Genomic DNA, 17876 nt, shown 5'->3' with positions numbered 1-17876 from the left:
CCTCCTCCCTCGCGCGCGACAGCCTCTCATCTTCCCCCTCCTCTCCGTCTCGTTTCCGGCCACCGTTCAGCGAGAACGAGGTGGTGGTCGACTCACCTGGCACTGCGGATCATCTTTCCTGCCTCCTCTCGCACGAACGGAGCTCCAGCGGCGCGGATCGAGCTCGTTTGCTCCGACAGCGCTACTCTTCGATTTTTCGGCGAATCCCGTTGATTCCGTCAACGTCAGGTGCTAGAGATGGTCTCGATCGACTCCTCTCCTCCACGTGAACAATTCCCCTCCATTGGTACGTGATTTTGCTTGAGTTTTGATGAACCACCATGGATGGCGGCTTGAAGGTGGCTGTGGAGGTCGATCCGGCCAAACGAGCCACTGCCTCATCAAACCGATGGTAGATTTGGACTCCTCGCGAAAATTGGAGTCAGGTGGTGGTGACCTTGCAATTTTCTGGGCGGTTTAGCTTTTCCGGCCACCGTGCACGGCGGCCGGCCGGCGGCGGTCCGGTGACCGGCCGGCGACACTCCGGCGAGGCCCGGGAGACAGAATTCTCTTTTCTTCGCGTTGAGCATGGAATCGTCACCCGATTCTCAATTGGTACGTTCCAAGACTCAATTCTCAAATTTTTTTTGCATATAAAGCATCAATTGATTATTAAATTTAATTGTGTTATAAATGTCAACATTTAAATTTATGGGACATTTTAGTTAACTTCGAATAGGTATTTAATCGAAGGACTTTGATATATTAGGTTGGAAGCTTGAGAATTTAATTGGGAAATTCATAAGAGAATTGGAACTTAGGATTTATTTGTTAGAAATTGTGATTATATTAAGTTAAGTACATAATTTAAAAATCACTATTCAACCTAATTAATATATTTAATGTTGAACTTCTAGGACATAAGTCATTGTGGAATAATTGTCGTAAGTCGAAACGTGAAGGACAAATTGGAAGTAATTAGTCAGATAATTAGATGATCGAAATTAAATAAACAGTAGTTACAAATAGTTATTGTTAAAAGTGAGTTTTAACAACTTAACAATTTAATTATCATAAGTTATTAGTTTGGTTAGCTTATGATTTAACAAATAATCTTGTATGAGTATTGTTGGAACAGGTTGAATTTCGCTATATTTATAAACCTGTGGTTGAGATAGTGGGGTGTTAATGTTGATGTTTAAGGAGGAAGGGAAATTCAACTGTTTGATCGCCCGACGGATGGGCTGTGTGCATTGAATGATAAATATATATAATATTGTGATATTTGAGCAGGTAGATAGTCCAATTTTTAGGGGAGGTGCTGCCGAAATTTCGATAAAACTTAGACTAGTTTTAATTAACAATATAATTAATAAGTTTATTTAGATTAATTCTATAACTTAATTCATAATAAATAAAGTGCTCTAATTATTTTATTATCATCATTATTTATTTAATTATACAATTACTTATTTATTGTTATTATTATTGATTATTATTATTATTATTATTATTATTATTATTATTATTATTATTTGCTCTATCGTTGCCGTTTATTGTTAATTTTATTTATTTATTTGCTTGCATTTGAGTATGAATGTCTAATCATGCATTGCATTCCAATATGTAACTGATCATATGTCTGCATTGAATTGCAATGTTTGATTAGATGTGTTGTGATAATGCTATGCTTTGTTTGTGTGGAGTTGGGATGAGGTGGGTCACCATGGGTTTGTGAGACCGTTACCGTTATGTGGATCCTGATTACCGTTACCGTTATATATACCGTTACCGTTTCATGGATCCATTACAGTTAGCCGGGTAAATGGGAGATCGGCGCCCCCGTGTGCACCTACCGTTACCGTTACCGTTAACCACAGGTTGGCTTCTCGTCGTTGCGCACCGGACAGTCTAGATTTGATCGCTGCCCGCAGGGTGGCCTCCTGTTGTGAGCGCTTGATGATCTAGATTGGATGGAGACCACCGGGTTGCTTCCTGTTGGTATGAAAAAGAAAAGAGAGGATAGAAAAACAATGAGAGGGCTGGTCAAGTGAGGATTAGACCGGTCGGCCAGTATGGGGGATCGGCTCCCTGGTGCACACGTGAGAGGATGAGCCATGTGGGAGGACGGCTCATCGGGGGTTACGGTGACTCCACTGACCAATTTCCACGTGATGTGATTATGTGAAGATGTTAATAATTGTGAGTGCTGGTGATATGCCAATTGTGTGACTGGCTGTGTGAACATATAACTAGTCGGATGACTAGATTGATATATTTATACATTTGTGTGAATGCGTGTGTTGTGCAATAATTATTATTCTTTAACAAACTCACATCTCTTTTGTTTAAATCTTTCAGGAAGTAGCTCTTTCTAAATCCCAGCTATAACTCTACTCTTTCACTGTTAGAAAAGAGTTCTCTAATTTTAGTATCGATCTATTAAATAGATAAATGTCCGAAGACTTATCTGTATTCATTTGTTAGTGAACTCCGCAGTTATAGGATTTGTATATTTTTAGTCGTATATTATTATAGATGAAATCATTCTGTGAGCATATATTATAAATATTGTATTGTAAGCAGGGTAATTTGTAAATGTTTAAGATGTTTTAAATTTGGGCCGAGGTTTAATAGAATCTTGCGGTTTATTTTCCAATCAGTATGGGCTGAATGTTAAAAAAATTATATTGAGATAGTAAATTTTTAGTGTTTCAGGCTTACTACGGGCCTCGGGGGCCTTAAGCTTACCTGGGCCCTAGTGCCGGTCCGGCCCATGGATTCGGGTCGTGACAATAAATAGCATATAAAATTTATTTTTCAAATAATATTTAATTATTTCTTTTAAGTTTCCATGAAAATGAAAGAGTCAGTGTATTTGTTAACTTAGAACACCAGATAATTTGTAAATAATTCAATCTAAGTCTAATTACTAATTTAGTCGAATTCCATCTAAAAAATCTCTGAAAAATTTTACTGTCTTTTGGTCTACTCATTTAACATTTCAAGGAAAAAGGGAAACAATATTGTTGTACCTGCTAATAGGATAGCAGTAGAATTTATTAGAATTTCTTGTACTCGCTATTTGCATTTTTTTATATATTTTAATCATTCTTTGTAATATCTTCCAAGTCAATTTTCTTTACAATTAAAAACATTTGAATCCATTTGGTCAAGTATAGCTCATAAATATTTAATATTATAAAATTATATAAAATAAATCAACCATCATTTTTTTTTCAAAATAAATGAACTATCATTGATATTATAATGTTATGCTCAGATTTTTGTGTGTCTATTGATTCTTGGACAATATATTATTTCAATAAACATTAGGGGTATTATTAATTTGGTAGTATAAATCAATCATCATTAATATTATAATGCAATTTATTATATTTATATCTATCTATGTATTCCTGTGAGGCCCCTCCTGAGCGCCATAGGAAAGATCCGAAGGACGAAGTCGATCCAAATGGGTCCATTAGTCGTTTCGACACAGAAACTGGGAGGAACTCCTTGCGGTTCCTTTTGTTTTGTTGGTCAAATTAACAAGTTATAGCTCAGTTTAGCGCTTGGAGCGCTTTGACAGGTGTGTGTTGTGTTAAAGTCGTCACCTTAATTTGTTTTTGTTTTCTGGGAAAATATTAAGGAAAAAACCCTATGATGGATCCATTTTCAGTTTACCTTAAGGATAAAAGCACTAGCCTCGAATCATTAAGTTCGGGGATTAGGTTTTCAGCTTTTTTAGAATGAATCAACGGTTTGGATCATAATTAAGAAATCAAAAGCATTGTTTTGCATGAATGTCAGTTTATCGATGCATGAACATACTTAAAATGCATGACAATATCAGGAATATAGTGCATTAAAAGTAATAAAAGCAATAAAGGGAATAAAGGGTGTAATTTGGAGGCGAGCCTGACTCTAGCCTCATTCATTGAGGATTCTAGGTCGTGCGACACATTCCCTTACGTCCCACCCGGTCAGTTTGGTTAGTGGCCCGCTACCTAGACTGAAATCCGTAGGTATGCCTTCATACCTCGTTTGTATAAGGATCAGGGCGCACGAAGTTCGACCGTCGATTAGGGTGATAGGATTTTGAAGGTGTCACTCAGGTAGTGGGCTTACAGGATGCCGGACGGACCGGGCCTTTTGGCTTGAAAATTAGTTTTGTCGATTTTACCGAACGGACCGAGCTTTAAAGCATGCAAAGTGTCAGATGGACCAAGCTTGACAGTTTATAAGGTGTCGGATGGACCGGGTTTAATTGACAAAGTTTTGAGTTTGAGTGATTAAGATTTATTTTTAAAAATTAATTTTTAAAATGGGTATAAAGATAATTAGACCATTGAAATTTTAATTTTTTTTTAACATTTTTTAAATAAATATTTATGACTTTGAAAATTTTGAATTTAATATCATATATATCTCTCTATAAATTTGAGAGATGATCTTTCATATCAATATTATTGTTTGTGCATTGATTTTTAAGTTACATATTAATATTTATTTATGTCATTTTTAAGTCTTTTTATTTTTAGCAAAGAAAAAATCTTGAAAGAGTTGTAATAAAAGTAGTTGTATGTTAAATATAAATTTCGATATTTCAAAATTTTTAGTTGCCTTTAAATTTATTTTTAATTTAACGATTAGTAATAGTTTTTTTTTTCAACGAGTTTGACCTTGTATCACCCTTATTGAAATTGTAGTCCTTTTATTTTTTATTTTATAAAGTATATATTAATTAAAAGGGAGAAAATTAAGTTATAGCATTAATTTTAAAATGAGTAACAATACATGTTAATTTTCTTTTCAATTTAATGTTAGAGCAAGACATGTAACAAAAAAATATTCATAATATAAATAAAGTGCGATATAGATTAATCATTATATTTATTCTAATCTATATTATATGTAAATATAGAAATAGGGGAGGAATAATGTGATTTTTGATAATGACCTTAATGAAATTTAGAATATGCTACAATAAACTTAGTGATAACCAATTAGAAAATTATATTTTGTTAGTTGATTATATATTGATAAAATTTTATTTTTATCTTTTATCTTATTTATATTTATTTTTAATAAATATATATGATAAAGAGATTTTTTAAAATTTTTATATTTTGTTTTTTAAATATTTGATTCTATTTTAATTATATTTTAAAATATCGTTTTATTAATATTTTCTGTTTCATTATATTTGTATGATTTGATTGGTTATATTTTTTAAAATATAAATTTTCAAATAGAATATACATAATATTTTATTTAGGAGAGAGATAAAAAAGAAAAAAAAATATTATTTTTTATTAACATTTTTCTTTATGTTTACATGATTTGATTAGATATTTTATAAAACATAAATTTTCAAATAGAATATATATAATTAAACCTTTTAAAATTTTAAATTTTTACTTTTCAAAACTTATTTTAAATAAAATGAACATATATGTGTCTGGGATTAGCAAATAATTTAAATTTTAAATTTTTTTTAAAATATATATATATATATATATTATTAAATAAGTATGATATTATCTGTTAGTTTGCAAAATCCATCCTCTATTTGATTTGGCATTTGGATATTGGCAATATATCTTATCTTACAAACATTTCTCATACATGTAATTGAAATAACCCGAATTTTTATTTTTAAAGATTTTCCATTTAAATTTAATAAACGGACAGCCTGGAAATGTATTTAATTATTTAAATGCAAATTAATAATTTGTACAGTGATAAACCGAATCGAAAACCAATTGAAAATCGGCAAATCAAAAGAAAACCAAGATTTGGGCTGAATCAAACCAGAATCAAACCGAATCAGCCCATACCACTTCTAGAAGCCTCTCCCCTCTATATCCAGCGCAAACTTCACCCTCCCCTCACCATTTTCTGCACCACCTCCTCTCCTCTCTTCTTCTTCTTCTTCTTCTTCTTTCTTTCTTTCCTTTTTCTTTCTTTCTTTCCCTTTCTTCTTCCCTGCAACTGTGCGTCACTGCCAGCAACTCCAGCAGCTCCAGCAGCTCCAGCAACGTCAGTCGATCACCACCGCGTGCCAGTTGCAGTCGCACCACCTCCATCGCGCGCCAGCACGTCCCGCAGCTCCTCCGCGCACCACAGTCAGCCCTCTGCCAGGCCTGTCGCGCCTACAACAGCAGCACCAGCTTCAAGCCTCGCTGCCAGCCGCTCCTCCGCCAGATCGTGTGCCACCGCCGCCGATCGCCACTGTCTCCGCCACTGTCAGTTGGATCTGGCCACTGGCAGTTACTGCCCTTTGATCCGGCACACATAAAAACTCTCGATCTAGCGAAAATTTGACAAAAGATTATATTTTGGGGTAATAAAATTAATGCTAATAATTTTAGTTACTTGAATTAATTTTATTATTGTAGTTAATTAATTTAGTTAATTTAATTTCGTAATTGTGAGTAGTTAAATTAAGTTAATTTAATTTTCAGTATTGATTTATAATATAAATGTTGATTCACTTAAAATCCTTCGATTAATTTATTGAGGAATTTTGATGATAATATCATGAATGGAATGAAATGAATAATCGAGAATTAAAGGTTATGTTGATATTGATATTCGGATGGAGGATGAGAAAATCGAATTGATTGATTGCCCGATGGATGGGCTGTGTGGTTTGGAGTTATTAGATAAATTGTTGATATTTTAACAGGTGGATAGTCCGATTTTTAGGGGAGATGCTACCGAAATTTCGGTAGAAAATAAAATGAATTTCGGTAGCAAATAAAATTCATTATAGAAATTTAATTATTTATAGAGAGTAGAAAATAATAGAAAATAAAATAGAGTTCGGTAGAGAAATAAAATTTATTATAGAAAAGAAATTAATATCGAGATTAGATTACATAGAAAAATTAAGAGTTTAAAATAAAATTCTAAGAGTGGTAAAGAAATGCTTTATCTGATATAGTTACTTTTGTTTTGTGTCATTCTTAAATTTCTTAGATCGCCCGGGTCCATCTAGTGCTCCTCCAGGACAGAGTCAAAGCTAGAACTTCGCTCTCCATCACTGTGAGTAATAATAAATAATGCATATCAACACTGCATTTGCATAACATTTATTTATAAACATTATATTTTTATTTATATAATTACAATATATTATACGTATTTTATCATATATATTATGTTACGATCACTATAATTATACTTATATATAATTGTGCATTTGGATGAAATTGGTGTTTATGATGAATGAATTGTCTGATTATTTGTGCTGTGGCTATGCTGTGATTTGTTTGTGTGGAATTGGGATGAAGTGGGTCACCATGGGTTTGTGAGAATGGTAAATGTGATATGGATCCTGAATATGATATGAAATTTGGCCGGGTAAACGGGAGATCGGCGCCCCCGTGTGCACCTACCGCTATGATTTGTGTGTTATGGAAAACCACAGGTTGGCTTCTTTATTGGGTGCACCTGATAATCTAGATCTGATCGCAGCCCGCAGGGTGGCCTCCTGTTGTGAGCGCCTGATGATCTAGATTTGATGGAGACGACCGGGTTGCCTCCTGTTGATAAAAAAAAAAAAAGAAGAAAAAAAAAAAAAGAAGAAAAAGAAAAAGAAAAGAAAGAAAAGAGAGACTAGAAAAAATAATAATAATAATAATGAGAGGACTGGTTGTGTGAGGATTAAACCGGTCGGCCAGAATGGGGGATTGGCTCCCTGGTGCACACGTGAGAGGATGGGCCATGTGGGAGGATGGCTCATCGGGGGTTTCGGTGACTCCACTGACTAATTTCCACGTGATGTGATTATTTGAAGGTGATATTGTTTGTGGGTGCTGATGTAATGTCATATGATTGACTGTTGTGTGTTCATTCAGTATACTAGGTTGCATTTTGCTTGACTGTATGTGGTGTGTATTATTTATTATTATTCACTGAGTTGCAAAACTCACCCCCTTCTCTCCAAACCTCCCAGGTACTAGGAAGCAGCTGATTCGACTGAAGCTCTGCAATCTACTTCGCAGAGTTATAAATGTAAACTTTATATTTCTGTTATTTAATTTTGGATGTATAAAATTATTCGATTATCAGATTATTATTGAACTCCGCAGTTATAGGGTTGTGTATTAATGTTGGACTTATTGTTAGCACTACACTATAAATTAAATATTATGTAATTAGCTGCAAGTGAACCAGTAAGCCCATAATGTGATTATAATTTATTGTGAATAGGCCCTAGTTATACATTATGTGTTATTTGAGATTGGGCCAGATGTTTGTATATGGGTTTACTGTTTTGATGAAATTGGAAAAGATAGGTAGACATATTGGATAATTTAGACTTACTACGGGCCTCGGGGGCCTTAAGCTTACCTGAGCTCTAGTGCCGGTCCGGTCCATGGAAACGGGTCGTGACAATAATATACTTAGCAATTGATATGTACTACAAATAAAATATTAATTAATTGATTTGTTATATATATCGAGTATATCCATTTATATTATGAGTTTAGTGTTGTTTACTTTTGTATAACTAACAATTAACTAAGAATAACATATTTAAAAATATTTATGATATTTTAAATAATATTATAATTTTGTTTGTTAAAAATTATTGAAGAATTAACTAAGAATAACATATTTAAAAATATTTATGATATTTCAAATAATATTATAATTTTGTTTGTTAAAAATTATTGATATTTACCGTTATTTATTTTTCTTCCTAAACATTTAATTATTCATAATAATTTATAAAAAATAATAACATAATTAACTACAATAATTATTAAAATAATATTTAAATATTCACGCGAATTCAAGACCTGCCATCTGTCATTTGAGGTCCAGTCCTACTCTTTGTGTAAATAAGATAAACCAACTAATTTACACAATAAAAAATTAAATCAGTTAAAACGTATAAAACGAAGACCAATTGAAATGCTCTCTCTTGCCTAACCCTCAGGGTTTAGGTTCGCGGGCAGAGGCATGCACTCTTCTCCGACACTCAAAATGGCCACCCGGTTTCTAATCTCAAGAACATCGCCCAGCAATCTCCACCGACTTCTGCGGCAGAGTCTCCTAAAATCTTCGCCGGTTTCCCAGTTCCTCAGAAGCATTCATTCTGTCGATTCCCGTATTCAAGAAGGTGGTCCCGCTGCTCTGGCTCTGGAAAATCGCGTACCAGCCACAGTAATCACTGGTTTTCTAGGCTCTGGAAAGGTGACTCATTTTATTTATGACGACTCTACACAGCCATATTTTACAAGCGAAGTTATTTGATTGATTTTAATTTTTCGTGGATTTTTTTAATTAAAAATTGCAGACCACTCTTCTGAATCATATTCTGACTGCTCAACATGGGAAGCGGATTGCAGTGATAGAGAATGAGGTCTAACATCTTAATCTCTTATGAATATATATTCTGTCCTCTCTATATCTAACTTCACGTAACAATCTTTTTGGGTTTTTCTTTTTGTTAGGATTTTTCATACCCACTTTATATTTGTAGACAAAGTACAATATACTTTGTTAAAACTTGCGAATTCTTCACATTACCACTCTTCTGCACCATACACATATACGTATGCATGGTTGCTTAATTGGTTTGCACCTATAAACAAAAACGTATGGTTATCACTAATGAAAAATGTGTAATAATTAAATTTTTGCATATAGAAAAATGCGAAAAGCATTTACAGTACCATGATAACCATTTCCATTTTATAGAAAGTTAAAATTGTTCCATTCTGACATTGAAAGCTTCCAGGCTGTGAAACCATATGAGGTTTATCAGATTGACATTCTTTGTTCCATAGCCATGGTTGTTTGGATGTCAAAATGCAGTCTGATGCATGATTCAGAATCCAGCCAGTGAAAGAATATAAGGGTTGTCAGATTAAAAATCTTTGTTCCATTGTCATGGGTGTTTGCATGTTAAGTTCAGTGATTGTCCATGATTCAGAATCCAGATTGGAAATTGCTAAGAGTGTAGTGATTTCTGCAAACTAGTGGGATTGATTTTATTTATTGCTCATTTTAATTAGTGCATTTGCAGTTTGGTGAAGTTGATATTGATGGATCATTGGTTGCTAGCCATTCGTCTGCAAGTGAAGATATAATTATGGTCAACAATGGTTGCCTGTGCTGTACTGTGAGGGGAGATCTAGTTAAAATGCTTTTGGAGTTGGTTAAGAAGAAAAGAGAGAAATTTGATCACATCATTATTGAAACCACAGGTAACTACAATCATAGTACTTGTTTATATTTTAGTCTTGAACCATAGTTATATGATTAAACCCCTCATCCCACATTTCGCCCACCCAAATCTTGAAACAGTTCTGCTTGAACGTTTGATGTTTTATTAACCTCTCATAGTCCAAATCTCAGCGTTAGTTTTCAAAAACTATGGTATCCCATTTCTTCCGAGAAAGCAAAAATGGTATGTTTATATGATTAACTACTTTTACTTGATAAAGGATCTATTTTTTCTCTTCTATGCTTAAATATTTGGGTCAATTTCTTGGAGCCTCATATCAGTTATGGCCTTCTCATCCTTGTTCCTGGAAGAGTTTTATAATAATCTTTTTAATTCTCCTATCGAATGTATGTTTCTTATGTTGGAATTAGTAGACTTGTTGAAGTAAAATTTCAAAATCAACATGTAAAAAATGCATTCAATATGGTACTAAGAGTATCTCGAATGCAAATGTGGGTTGCTCTTATTCCATTGCCACATCAGAAAAATGGAAAGACTTTTTGAAAAATGCTGTCCAATGCTAATGTCTATTTAGGATATCAAGCTGATGTGTAAAAAAAATCAATAGACATTATCTATTACACCTTCTATTTCTAGAGGGTCTTTTAGACAACGTTAACATTTATTGCTCTTTGGTGATTGGTTGCATATTAATTGTGAGACCAGAAAAGAGAGAAAAAAGAGAATGGAAGAAGATTCAAAACTAATACATTGGAGAGAGTTTTTAAAATTCATTGTTCATAAATAGACATTCAACCACATCATCGTTCACACCTCCTATTTCACATGACACATCAGCCACAATCCACATTAGCATTGGAGATGCTCTAAATAGTTCTGCCAGTTCGCTGGTTAATGGAATCCTTTCTGCAGGACTAGCTAAGCCTGGCCCTGTCATAGAAACATTCTGTTCTGATGAACTACTTTCGCGTCATGTGAAATTGGATGGAGTTGTTACTATGGTGGACTCCAAACATGCCATGCAACATTTAAATGAAGTTAAGCCCAGATTTGTGGTGAATGAGGCAGTAGAGCAAATTGCTTATGCTGACCGTATTATACTGAACAAGGTACTTAATTTCTTCCTTAATAGTGTTGGCCTCTATTGTTAGTTTACCACTTTGGCTTACTGTTCCAGTTCCTGATACTCAGTTACATGCTTTCAACATGTTTAGACATTATTAATTCTCATATTTAGCTGTTTGTTTTATTGTTCTTGACAGATAGATTTGGTGTCTGAGAGTGAATTACAGAGATTGACAAAGAGAATCAAGGTAAGGGTTAACCTGCACACTTTCGTGAGTTTGGCTTAAATGAAGAAAAAATGGGAGTAAAATGTTGAAGAGCGATATGAGAGGATGGGTTTACTAGTGATTGTTCTTTTTTCTTAATTATTATTTTCTTAGTCTTAAAAACGATAAATATTTTATCTCAAATCTGTTTACTAGTTGCATCAAATTAACTTGGGGTATTCTTTTCATGCAATCTCTTGTGAGGTATGTTAGCTTATAAACAGTTGCATCATGTAAAAGGACAAAGTGATTTGGTAGATATGTTAAAAGTCACATTTTCCTCTTGTCAATTAAGACACGTTGACAACTTGGACTCATTTCATTTCTTGTTGTGGTAAGAAGCAGCTGCATAGTAGCCTGAAGTTATTTGATTTCCAAGTAGTTATTGAACTCTGACCAGCATGAGAAATAAATATGCCCCTTCTTGCTTACCAAACACAGTCTTAAGTTACTATTCACTTAATAGCTTACATATTTTATTAAAATTCCTTTTTCTTTTGAACTTACAATTATTAAATTATTGTTAATTTGTGTGATTTTGCTAATGGCCTTAGAAAATTCAGGGCAATGGCGGCTAATTTGGACTGAATTTAGTCTGATTTGGGTCAATGACACCACGTGGTTTCTGTTTATTGTGTTTGTGTGGTGCCAAGAGATGTACTGCTGTAGAGCTTAATCCTTAAGCTAATCTAAGCGGCGGTGGAATTAACCGAATCTGATGCTTCAAGCGTCATCTACTTTCTCTTCGAATTATTTTGATCTTATGTTTCCTTTCCTGAACATAAGCATCCATTTTACTTGTGTGGCCAAAAACTATTACATTTGAAGTCTAAAAGTTCCCTATTTTAGTGAGATGCTAATTGCATATCACATAACTTTAGCCTTGACAATTTAACATGAAGCTATGAACAGAAATGTAGTGGTTTGACTCCCTAATACTAGTCCTTTTCATTTCTATTCGGACATTTGGTCTAATTCTCACAAAGGTATCATTAAATTTCTGGTTCCTTTTTTGAATTCTTTTTTTCAGCATATTAATGGGATGGCACCACTTTTGCTGTCTAAATATGGATCTGTTGACGTGGATTTTGTCTTGGGAGTATGTGGATATGATCTTGAAAGGTTGCTATCTGCTCTGCTTCACCTAGTAATCCCATCATATCTTTCTCTTGCAATCAGTTTATTTTTTCAATCATAATTTCTCATATGGTATTGTATTTCTTTTTATTTCCTTATCATATTTGTGTAACTTCATATGGATTTAGGACTGTATAATAAATTTGTAAGGCATAAACATGTTACATGCTGATTAATACTAATTTCACGTTTCATATGGATTTATATTTTTGGACTGTATAGTAAGTTTGTAAAGCATAAACATAACCTGCTGTGTAATGCTAATTTCATTCTTTTTTATTTTTATTTTATTTTTTATTTTTTGATTTCTGCAGGATTGATTCTGAAGTTCATATAGAAAATTCTTGCGGTGCAATACATCAACACACTGCACGAGGTTGTCTTTTCTTTTCTTTTTTTTTTCTTCTTTTTCGCTTCCCTCTTTTTTCTATATTATTTGTCTTTCTTTCTCAGATTAGGAAACTATTCTCCCCTTGTTGGTAGGTTAATATTAAAAGCTTGTAATTTATTGGTGGCAAACAAGGTGCTGAGAGAATTTTGTGAATTCAAATAAAAATGTTAGCTTCTAGTAATTTGATCTTCCCTAACTTTTTGTTGCATCGATTAGATTCTTTTGGGCTAAAAATTATGCTCTTTCAAGTTTTTGTTGCCTGGATTATGCACAAATATGTGCACATGCTCTATGGCTTTTGACTATCCATGATGCTGATATCTGTTTTATAATATATCATCTGTGTCATGATAGGATTTTAGCCTACTGTTATATCATTTTCATTTTTCCACAAATCAACTGGAAATGGTACATGAAACATGAAACATGAGAAATGACTGTTTTTGCCATTCCTCACCTTTTTTTTTTTTCCAAAAACATAAGTGCTGCCCTATTTTTAGTTCTCAAGCAAGCTTGTGACTCACTCCGCACCTTGGATAGCATAATCTTCAGTATTATACTAATTCTGATTTTCAAAGAATCATTTATTTATGAGATAAAAAGTGACCGTCAGCTTTTTCATGTGAGTCTTGTTTATTTTGTGAAGTTAATATGTTGTAAATTTAATTTTTTTTTCAACTTATGTTTATCAAGTATTGTTTATTGTTGATTTGATGGTTTTACTGATGGCCTTAAAAAGTTGGTGGAATGGCAGCTAATTATCCTATCCAAACCAATTCCACAACATTGTTTCTGTTTTCTTTGTAGTTTCCAGTCCTGTTATTTAATATGTTATTAGGTCCTTGTTTGGTTCATGGAACAACATGAATTCGAATAGTTAGGTTTTTAGTTCAAACTTTAGTTACGTGGAAAAACTATTTAATAACCTAGTTTTGGTTGAAATTATAAATGTGTCATAATTTGTAAAATGAACTAAATATTTTCTAAATTTCTTAAACACAAATTGTATATATGAGTGAAGAAAAGCTATTCTGTTCCATGGAATAACTATTGAATGATCTATTTGATTTTATGAACGAAATAAATCTTGGATTCTTTAGAACCCAATGTTTGCAGGACTGGTATTTGAAATGGCCTTAGAGTTTGTTAAATATTATTGAGTTGTTGAGAGAAATGATATATTGAAAGCGTTAATTTCATGTGTTCGAATCATAAAAAAGCTTCAAGAAAAAGCAAACAATCTTGAAACTGCTTTCAAAAACATTTAAAATTGTGTTCTCTCATAAAAGAAGCTTTGACCTTAAAGCCAAACAACTTAGCTGTTCAAACTTCTAAGAGTCAAGTTTATAATATTGCTCCCATCCCCTTTATGATTCAAAGGAACAGAAATTTTGTATAGGGACATGAGATTTATGCCAATGACTCTTCTGATGGAGCCTTTGTTTCCATTACTAGATTAAGGAAAATTAATTGGTTTTATTCTTTGCTTTTTTACATGAGTTCATATCCTCATTTTGTTTGGAAGGCAACTGTTTTGAACTTCTTCCCTTGAATGATTGGAAGGAGCCTTGGCAATGAGTTCTCTTGTGCCGATTTGTCATCTAGTATAGCCTTTGATTTCTGCTGCTGCCATTATTTTTAGCAAAACATTAATTGTTTTTCTGTTTCATTTTTTAATACACTAATGCTTCATATCTTCCATTTGTATAGAATATGTTTTGTTTTTTCATCACATTTTAAGTTTCCCTTACATGGGCGCATATGAAACAGTTCCTATGTATTGATTCCTCATAGTTTAATGTTACAGAGTATCACGAAGGGCATCATCATCAGGAATGTAAATCTCATCATGACCATGTGCATGATTCTACTGTCACTAGTGTCAGTATTGTCTCCGAGGGAAATTTGGACCTTGATGAGGTAAAGTACCAAGGAACTAGATGGCTTTCTAAATGAATTGATATTATAGCATGCATAGGGAGAGAGATATAACACAAACACACACATACTCTTGAGAAGTACAAAAGATTTTTGAGGGACTGAAATGTTTTAAAGTTTAATTATTTTATGAACTAAACCTGTAAAGGATTAAAATTTTTTATTTTGAAACAGTAAGGACTGAAATATATATTAAGACAAAGCTTAAAAAGCATTTTGTGATTCACGCTTTTACTTTTTAGAAGTTCTTTTAGGCCAATGACAATAGTTTAAAGTGTATTTTCAATTTTTAGCAATCCTTTAAATTTATCAGAACTAGTTTGGCAAAGAAACAAAGTAGAATAGAAACAAGTTTGACAAGAAACAAAGTAGAATAGATACAAAGGATTTTTGTAACTGACTCCAATTAGTTTGGGATAAGGCTTAGCAGTAGTAGCTTGACAAAGGAAAATTTTCCATAGTTTATTATTTTAATTAAACATGTCTATGTCCCTAGAAAGTATTTTCTGCAATATATAGAATTTCACAAGCTCTTTCAACAGATCTCATAGTTCCCAGATACGTCTAGGTCCTTCAAAGATGATTTTAGTTGATGAAAGAAAAAAGATCTTAAACAGTTTCCTCGAAGATCAGGGGGGCTCTTAAACAGTTTGTCAGAGAAGGGGAGATAAAACAAACAGAAAAACAAGAAAAAAGTGCTCAGAACATGAAAACGAAGAACACAATTTTTCTTTTTCTTCATTTCTAACAAAATTTTCTCGCAAGAATTTTCCTTCTGTCTCTCTCTCTCTCTCTCTCCCTCTCTTTTTTTCCAGACTTTCTTATTACCACAGCTTCCCTCTCATAGGGAGAGGAAATATTTCCTAGTCAACAACTAAACTACCAAATACTCGAGCAGCTCACAAGCGGCTTGGCTCATTTACAGCGCTACTTACTGTAGACCATGCCTTCACATGTTTCATTACAGTTAAATCAAAAAATTATCAAAATAATTTGCTAGTGTGATAACAAAAGTGTCACAGCTTTATAGTGATGATGAGGGAGAGTTAGGTTCCATAGGCTGGGTTTTTCAACAAAAATTCATATTTCTTGACATTTGATTATCAGTTAGATGTAATTCATGTCTTTGAAGACATTGGGCCTTCACAAATAGGATTTCTGGGGACTCTGGCTCCATCTATTTTTAGTGTAAAGGATGTTTTCTGTTGTGTTTTTAGAGAGACAATTGGTGACATATATATAAGGAAATAAACCATCTGTTTTTAAAGAGAGATTGGAAACTTGGAAGTGCTGGATGGGGTAAGAAGTATGTGGTGATGCTGGAGTTGATGTGGAAAGCGACTTAAGTTATTAGGTGGGGATTGTTATTTTTCAGTTGTAATATTTATTGATAGAGGAGAGGTGGTTAGCTTGATTCCAATAACCTTCACCTGCTCTTGCTGCTTCATTGCTTGATCTGATTTACTTTTTTGCTTTTACTAACAATTGCCATCCTCCTCATCAGTTTGAATATTCTTTCCGACTAATAAATTGTATTGTAGTGTGCGCTTCTATGTAATTGATGGACTTGTTGAAAAGAAATTTTAGATAGTGACATCAATGATTCTTTACATTAACTAGGGTTGTCAATTGATCAGGTTGATGATTGGCTTGAAAGGTTGATTGAAGAAAAAGGTGAGGACCTGTACAGAATGAAAGGGGTATTATCGGTGACTGATTCTGATCGACGTTATATTTTTCAGGTACTATTTTTTTTTTTTTTTTTGTGTTATTGTTTGGATTCCAATAATACATTAGTGGTTCTCTAAATTGATTTCTTTCCTAATGTTGTTTCTATCAGGGTGTGCATTCTATATTAGATGGCTGCCATGGCAAGCCATGGGGACTCAATGAGAAGAGAATAAACAAGCTTGTCTTCATAGGAAAGAATTTGAATGAAAGTGCTCTTAGAAGAGGGTTCAAAGGTTGTCTAGCTTGAAACACAACTTGAGGTTTGAGCATATTTAGTAGGTTGTAATGTAATGGAGAATTGCTGGAAATATCAGAGCAGAGAAAGCACTTGATGCTTCTGAAAATGGAACCTCTCGTACTTCATTGATAGCTAATATAGTTTATACACAACCCATACTTTGTTTTAGGTTTAATAGATTTATGTACTGGAAATTTTGAAATTTTGCGAGTTATAATTGCATCTTATTTTTAAATTTCTTAGTATTTTTATTCTAATTTGCAATTTTGGAAGTGATAATATTTTGAAATAGATTTTGAGAAAATTTTTTACTTTATGTTGGACCCTGATTTATTTCTATTGTGTTCAATCAAGTTCAATTTGAATTTAGGGTCAATTGAAAACTATATTTTTATTTTCGGTAATTAAATTTAATTTTTATTTAACAAAATAAAAAATATTTTCACATTTTAAAATATAAGTTTTTTGAACAGAATGTTCTAGTAACAAATTCAAAATTTAAAATATTGAAATAAATAAAAAATTAGAAAAATAATTTTCTACTTTTATCTAATTTCTTGACATTAACTTTGAATTTTTATATCTCAGTGGTTTTTTAATATTTATATTTTGTATTGATTATTTTCATTAAGATTAAGCAGTAAAAAGGAGAGAGAGAGAGAGAGAGAGAGAGAGAGAGAGAGAGAGAGAGAGATAATAAATGTTATTCCATTCAAGTTTATGTGTCTTGGAATTTGTGTCATTTATAATATTATATATCTCTATTCGTATAAATAGCGATGCTAAATAGTTCAAGTTGAACCTAACTCAACTAGAATATCTATAGATGAAATATTCATAATATCTTTCATGATTTTTAATTTATAGAGAGCAATATTGAATTTAAATTTGAAATTTATACTATCTTCTACTTTGATGATG

The 17876-nt window shown here is 32.9% G+C and overlaps 1 protein-coding gene across 1 annotated transcript; it reads left to right on the top strand.

Annotated features, from left to right (window-relative positions):
• Window positions 1–8879: 8879 nt before the first annotated feature.
• On the top strand, window positions 8880–17190 carry LOC105641172 (uncharacterized). Its single transcript, XM_012225657.4, has 10 exons — window positions 8880–9192; window positions 9296–9361; window positions 10028–10208; window positions 11102–11298; window positions 11452–11502; window positions 12551–12642; window positions 12972–13033; window positions 14856–14968; window positions 16624–16728; window positions 16827–17190. The coding sequence occupies exons 1-10, from the start codon at window positions 8959–8961 to the stop codon at window positions 16962–16964; spliced, it is 1239 nt and encodes a 412-aa protein (XP_012081047.1). The 5' UTR covers window positions 8880–8958; the 3' UTR covers window positions 16965–17190.
• The last annotated feature ends 686 nt before the right edge of the window (window positions 17191–17876 follow it).

Source organism: Jatropha curcas, chromosome 11, assembly GCF_041381405.1.
Source record: "Jatropha curcas cultivar XTBG-Jc1 chromosome 11, XTBG_Jcur_1.0, whole genome shotgun sequence".
NCBI classification, from domain to species: Eukaryota; Viridiplantae; Streptophyta; class Magnoliopsida; order Malpighiales; family Euphorbiaceae; genus Jatropha; species Jatropha curcas.
This window is presented reverse-complemented; position numbering and strand designations above follow the sequence as displayed.